Source organism: Propithecus coquereli, unplaced genomic scaffold (assembly GCF_000956105.1).
Source record: "Propithecus coquereli isolate 6110/MARCELLA unplaced genomic scaffold, Pcoq_1.0 Scaffold813, whole genome shotgun sequence".
NCBI lineage: Eukaryota > Metazoa > Chordata > Mammalia > Primates > Indriidae > Propithecus > Propithecus coquereli.
In genome coordinates this window covers 120,879-127,365 of record NW_012154319.1, presented here as the reverse complement: position 1 = coordinate 127,365, position 6,487 = coordinate 120,879, and the positions used below count along the sequence as shown (strand labels likewise).

General features: G+C 37.2%; 1 protein-coding gene and 1 pseudogene across 1 annotated transcript; one reads left to right on the top strand and one right to left on the bottom strand.

The window, feature by feature from the left end:
- Window positions 1-2,175: 2,175 nt before the first annotated feature.
- LOC105825716 (putative olfactory receptor 10D4) lies at window positions 2,176-3,114 on the bottom strand. Its single transcript, XM_012663600.1, has one exon. It carries the CDS (start codon window positions 3,112-3,114, stop codon window positions 2,176-2,178), a length of 939 nt encoding a protein of 312 aa, XP_012519054.1.
- Window positions 3,115-5,355: 2,241 nt separating this feature from the next.
- Window positions 5,356-6,487, top strand: part of LOC105825715 — a 2,832-nt pseudogene continuing 1,700 nt past the window's right edge.

Below are 6,487 nucleotides of genomic sequence, written 5' to 3'. Positions count from 1 at the left end.
AAGACAAACAGACCAATTAAAAGATGTACAAAGAACTTGAACAGATTTTATTTCCAAAGAAAACATATAAATGGCCAAGAAACATGTGAAATGATCCTCAATATCATTAGTCATCATGGAAATTCAAATCAAAACCACAATGAGATACTATATCTCAACCACTAGAGTGACTATCATAAAAAAATAAATAAATAAATAAAAGTGTTGGCCAGGATGTGGTAACACTGGAACTCTCTACTTTCTTGGTAGGAATGTAAAATTGTGCAGCTGCTATGGAAAATAGTTTGACGATTCCTCAAAAGTTCAAACATAGATTTACCATATGACCCAGCAATTCCACTACTAGGTATATACCCAAAAGAAATGAAAATAGGTGTTTAAACAAAAACATGAACAAAAAATGTTAATAGCAGTGCTACTTACAATACCACCGAAAAGAAACAACCCAAATATCCATCAACTAATGCATGTATAAACAAGTTGTGATATATCCATACAGTGAAATATTACTTAGTCCTAAAAAAAGCTAACAACATAGATTAACCTGGGAAGTATTATGCTAAGTTAAAGAAGCCAATGATAAAACTCCACATATAATGTTACGTGATTCAACTTTTATGAAACGTTCACAACAGGTAAGTCTAGACATACAGAAAGTAGACTAGTTTTTGCTTACTGGCAGTGATGGGAGACTAGGGAGACAATCGTTAAAGGGTACAGACAACTTTTAATGGTGATGAAAATATTCTAAAATTGACTGTGGAGGTGGTGGTATGTATCTGTAAATATAATGAAAAACATTGAATTCTATACTTTAAATTAGTGAATTTTTTTGGTATGTGAATTATATCTCAAAGCTGCTTAAAAAATTGTGGCAATTGAAAATGCTTGGTGCACCATTAAAATAAGAAAATATATACAAAATATGATCACAACTATATACATCTCATATATACATATATAGATATACATATAGACATAGTTACAGATAACATATAGATGAAACAATTCTAAATAAGAAGTCGGAAACTCTAGTTCCAAATTACTCACTAATGAAAAAGGTAGAAAACAATACCAAAATGATAATGGTGGTTGTCTTACAGTGGTGAGATGAGTGAGTAGTTTCTATTCACTTTCCTTTTTTGCAGTTTCCTAGTTTTCTTTAAAGGCATTTACGTGAGAAAAAAATATTATATTTGGAAGTCCAGGAATTCTGGCATTCAAATTCAGCCCTTGCCTAAATGAAAGGAAACTTGTAATCCTTCTTATAGGATTCAAATCATTGACGTAAAGAAAAAATATGCTTCCTTGAGAATAGAGACTATGCTAATGTATCTTGGTAGATATAGGGATACTACCTGGTTTCTAAAATGTAAGAGAATTTCTTGGTATCAGACTCGAACACATATCATCCATCAAATTACAGACTAAAAAATTGTAAAAATCAATGGAGCAAATTTCATGAACTGTAGATTTGTTCCATATAAATTGAAAAGAAGTACCTAAAACGATGTTACAGTCCTGACAATACAGAGGCAGCATTAGCACAAAGTTAAGAAAGACCCTTTGGTTCACATCCTGGCTCAGCAACTTTCTAACTGTTACACTGCAGAAGTGTCTTAGGCTCTCAGTGCCTTAATTTCTTCCTCTGTAAATTGGTTTAATAATATTATCTACTTTGTACGATTAGTGTGATAATTATATATGTCAGTATTAATAAAATGCACAGAACAGTGTCTGGTACAGAGTAAGCATTTTAAAGGAGTTTGTCGAATGATCGGAAGAATGGGCTCCATTTGTACTCGCCATCAAATTGGCACTAACTGATTAATTCTATGGTGCTCACATGGCAGTAATATTCTCCAGGTATTAGGGGGATTGGGAGGGGTAAACTCACAACTAAAGGACACGGTGAGCATTTTAGAGGGGAAGGGCATGCCTCTAACCCTTGCTTGGATGAGGCAAAGACATAAAATGTAACCAAAATGTTTGTACCCTCATAATACCCTGAAATAAAAAAAAATAAATAAAAATTTTAAAAAATTGTATAAATAGATAGACATAAATCATCGCAGAATTTATTCAGTCTCACCTATTTATCCCAAACCTCACGTAGCCTAATTGCCCCCAGATAAATATAAGACAAAGTTGTAAAGACAGGTCATGACGTAAAGCTTACTCTCCACAATTACGTACTCCTTGAATTAGTGCCTTTCTCAGCGCCAACTTTACATCTTTGTTTCTCAAGGTATATATCAAAGGATTCAGAGAAGGGGTAACAATGTTGTTCAACACCTGAACCACAGAATCCAGCCAAGGACTCGAGGCAGGTCGGAGATAAACGAGGACCACCGGTCCATAGAATAGCAGGATGGAAGTCAGATGGGCACTGCAGGTTGAGAAGGCTCTGCGCCTGCCTTCTGCGGAGCTGATTTTCAATATAGAGATAGCTATGCGAGTATAAGAAGTGAGGATAAGAAGAAAACACATGAGCGCAACAACACCTACATTGACGAAACTCACCGTCTGTGCAAGGGAGGTGTCCGCACAGGCCAGAGGCAGCACCACTGGAATATCACAGGAAAAATTATCCACCTCATTGGGGCCACAGTAGGGCAACTTAAAGATGAGGAATGTGAGGACAGATGCATGCAGACAGCCCCCCATCCAAGTGCCCAGAGTCATGACGGCACACACCCGATGGCTCATGATGACGGTGTATCGCAACGGGTGGCAGATGGCAGCAAAGCGGTCGTAGGCCATCACGGTGTAGAGGAAACACTCGGTGCAACCCAGGAAATGGTAAAAGAAGAGCTGGGAGGCGCAGCCCTGGTAGGAGATGGTCCTGCTTTGCCCCATCAGGCAGAGCATCATTTTGGGGGAGCTCACTGAAGGGAAAAATATGTCAAACACCGACAAGTTTCCCAAGAAGAAATACATGGGAGTGTGGAGGTTAGAGGAAGTGAGGATGGCCAGGAGAATGAGCAGATTCCCCAGCAGAGTGAGCAGGTAGAAGGCCAGAAACAAGACAAAGAGCACATTTTCCAGCCCGTTTGTGTGCGGGATGCCCATCAGGAGGAACTCAGTGACTGGAGTGTGGTTCCTCACCGTCATGTCTAGTTAGTCCTGGAAGATCGGAGAATGGCCTCACTTAGACGAGTTTTCCCCCAAACCTAGTACCTTCATAGAACCCGTTGGAAACTGACAGTAACTATACGCTGTAAAGAACTTCTAAACAGGAGTCAGTCCAATTCTGTCACTAATGTGTGACATTTGGGTAAGTAATTGATCTATTTTTCATTGGTTTCTTCAAAAGCAAAATGAAGATATAACACTAGAGGCAGTATAGAATACATAGAATAAACTTTATGATTGAAAATATCTGATTTTAAATGCTAAATCTGCTACCTACTCTGTGACTTTGGATAACTGAAAAAAAAAAGTCTCTAAATCTCTTCTGAATCTGTGTAAATAATGTAAGACTATCCTGTGGTTCTTGTGAAAATTAATACTTTAATGTATATAGAGTACCCAGTGTAATGTCTGCTCCTAGGCATCTTTGTTAAAAAATCTATTCAACATACTAATATTGTGATTTTAATGAGCCTTTATTCCACAGTATTTTCTAGGTTGATTTGGAGCAGTTCTAGTGTTAACTGTTGATGTGACTGATTCACAAAGCTACTTTCTCCATTAGCTGGAGCAACTGAAAACTGAGAATTGTCTAGTGGGCATAAAATCAAACAGAATGGAAATGATGATATTTAATGTAGGAAACAGCAATAGATAATTACCAATATTAAATCAGACGTCTTCTCTAATAGCAATTATGTCTGCACCATGATTGCATATCTGCAATCACCATTAACGTTTTAAAATTAAGCTTCATGAATCAGGAATGCCTTAAGAAAATACCAGAGTCAACTTAGTCAGTATTAGCCCAAACTCAGAGCCAATTCTCACATTCCTGCCGTCTTCCTCTAGTGCATATAACCCATCAGAAGATGAGAGAAGAAAGCACCCCAGAGAAACGTCACTTGCAGACTGAAGGGAAATACCGCTGACTTGGGCTGAAAACCGAGCCCCACATCCACCCACCCCTGTGTCCTCTGCCTTTAGATGCTGCGGAACATCTGTGGCTCTGGGGCCAGCAACGCTGAACATTCCTCTCTCTCAGACTCAGCCACGCAAGCCTGAGATTCTAGACCCAACAGTGCTTCCGGCCCCTGGGTGAAGGGCAGCAATCACCCCTCAAGAGAGAATAAATGTCTTTAGTTTCCTCTGGGATCCTCTTCCCTCGTGGGCACTAGGAGGTGTGGCACACCGGGAGCAATTAGACTGGAGACAGTCCTCCCTTCCCTCTTTCCTTGTTTTCCCCACCGTCTCTACCTCATTACTTCTTAGACTAAAATGCAATTATATGGTGGCATTTAGTTATATTCAGTTTTTAAAACTCTCTGATTAACAAAAACTTCTGGACATGTTTTTCCTCTAATAGACAGCCATCCATTGAGTTCAGATATTTGAGATTGCCCAGTGATCCTGTGCTTGGAGGATTTGGGCTGAAGAAAGAGCTGGTGATTAGGAAAGCAAAGCCTTAAAGAAAAGAGGCAACAATCTCATCTGATGTTAAAACAAAACAAAACACACCTGCAACTTTTTTTCCTACAATTTGCTTTATAATCCCCATTAGCACTTCTACAACCGATTAAATTCATACCTTGTTCATTTTCTGAAAACTTTTTATATTCCTGTAAGAGTGCTACTAAAGTTTATTTTAGCATACTTTCATTACTGAAACTTTGCTTAATGTATACTTTAAGAATTCAGTCAGCTGCCTGCTGTGTAGAGAATGGATCAGAGCGGACAAGGATAGACTAAGCAGGTCTGTGAGCACATTATTTTTACTGGCTGTCCAATGACACAAGCACATGGGCTTATCAAAAATGTTATGGTTAAAATCCCTTTGAGATAATGTAGAAGGCACAGAAATGATAACTATCCTGAGGTATAAGTAATCTGAACAGCATTCTTATAATTACTGTCCTTCTTTATGCCAGAAGGAATACAGAAGAGACTCCCAGCTCCATGGTTTGGAAATAGTAATTATTAGTATTTATTAGAAATAAAAATAGTTCGCTTTGAAATGGTAGTTATCACTGTGTTAAAATGTGAGGTCCTTTCTACTCTTATTTTCTCATGCCACAACTGCATATATACATGGGTGCCTGAAGGCCCAGCTTGCTTGGCAACAGTGGCTATCATGCTATCATGTGGTTTAGAAACTGATAAGCCGGCTATAGCTATGGGAGAATGTGTCACCTACATTGCCATGTAAGAAAAAGGGAAATCTAAATGAAAATCTTTGAGGAGATCCTAGAGACTAGCAAAAGGGAAACTGAATGCATTCACCGGGGAAAAGATTACGAAGTATATTTAGCCATAGATTTAATACATATTCTTTAATTTTGTAATAATATAACTTATTTGCCAGTAATTAAGTTTCTATTTCTCTGTAGTCTGATGCCTTTATTTTTTATCTCAATTGTTTCTGGACTTGGGTGGGAAAAAGAAAAGACAAGAAAAAGAATTATACTACTCATCAAGGACTGAGAGTTTCTTTAAACCTTGAAGTTTGTCTTATGATCCAAAACCTAGTTGTAAAATTGGTAAGTAGCAAAAATTGGAAAAAACCTCCACATTTTAAATGCATTATTGGACACTTTGGAGGTGATTACAATGTATCTATGGTTATAGTTTTGTGGGTTTTTTTTCATTCTTCTTCAGCTTTGCCTTAGATTGCTTAATGCATGACTCCATAGAGCCAAATTTGGGTGATTTTGTAGAAGACTCAAAATTCTATGAAACCATAAATCTATAAAGTGCTTTCTCTATAAACCTTAGCATTATGACTCTGATTTTCCAACTCAGTTCCAACTGAGTTCCACGATGGAAAAATCTGTTTTTATCAGAGACACCAAAATGCAAATGTGCTGCTGATATGGTCTGTATGACAGAAGCATCTTAGAAATTAGTGAAGAAATGTTTCTTTTCTATCAGAGGGGTCCAGGTCTCCAACCAGAATTCCTTATATTTCTTCATACCTTTTCATTTCTTTTCTCTTTGAATATACAATTTCTGGATCATCCAGTATACTCTTTAAAGAAGAAAAACTTTAGATCTGAGTTCTGCAATACTAGAAATCCTAGAAACAAAAAAATAATTTCAGACTATGTATTTTTTCCTATTTCTAAAGGCATATTTGTGTTTGTTTTAGAACAACAATATTATTATATTTAATTCAGTCCTGAAAGTCAAACACCAGAAATATAGTTTAGTCCTCTTGACTACTTCAGCAAATCTAATTCTTCTTGGCCATCTCAAAATATATTGTGAGATCATTTGATCATGGTTTAGAGGGAGGAAGATTGATTGCTTAAAATTCTGGAGGGAGAAATAATAAATTTATAAATACAAAAAGACATAG

Bases quoted from the DNA above. Each gene is read 5' to 3' on its own strand.
- LOC105825716 (XM_012663600.1), bottom strand. From the start codon at position 3,114: ATGACGGTGAGGAACCACACTCCAGTCACTGAGTTCCTCCTGATGGGC.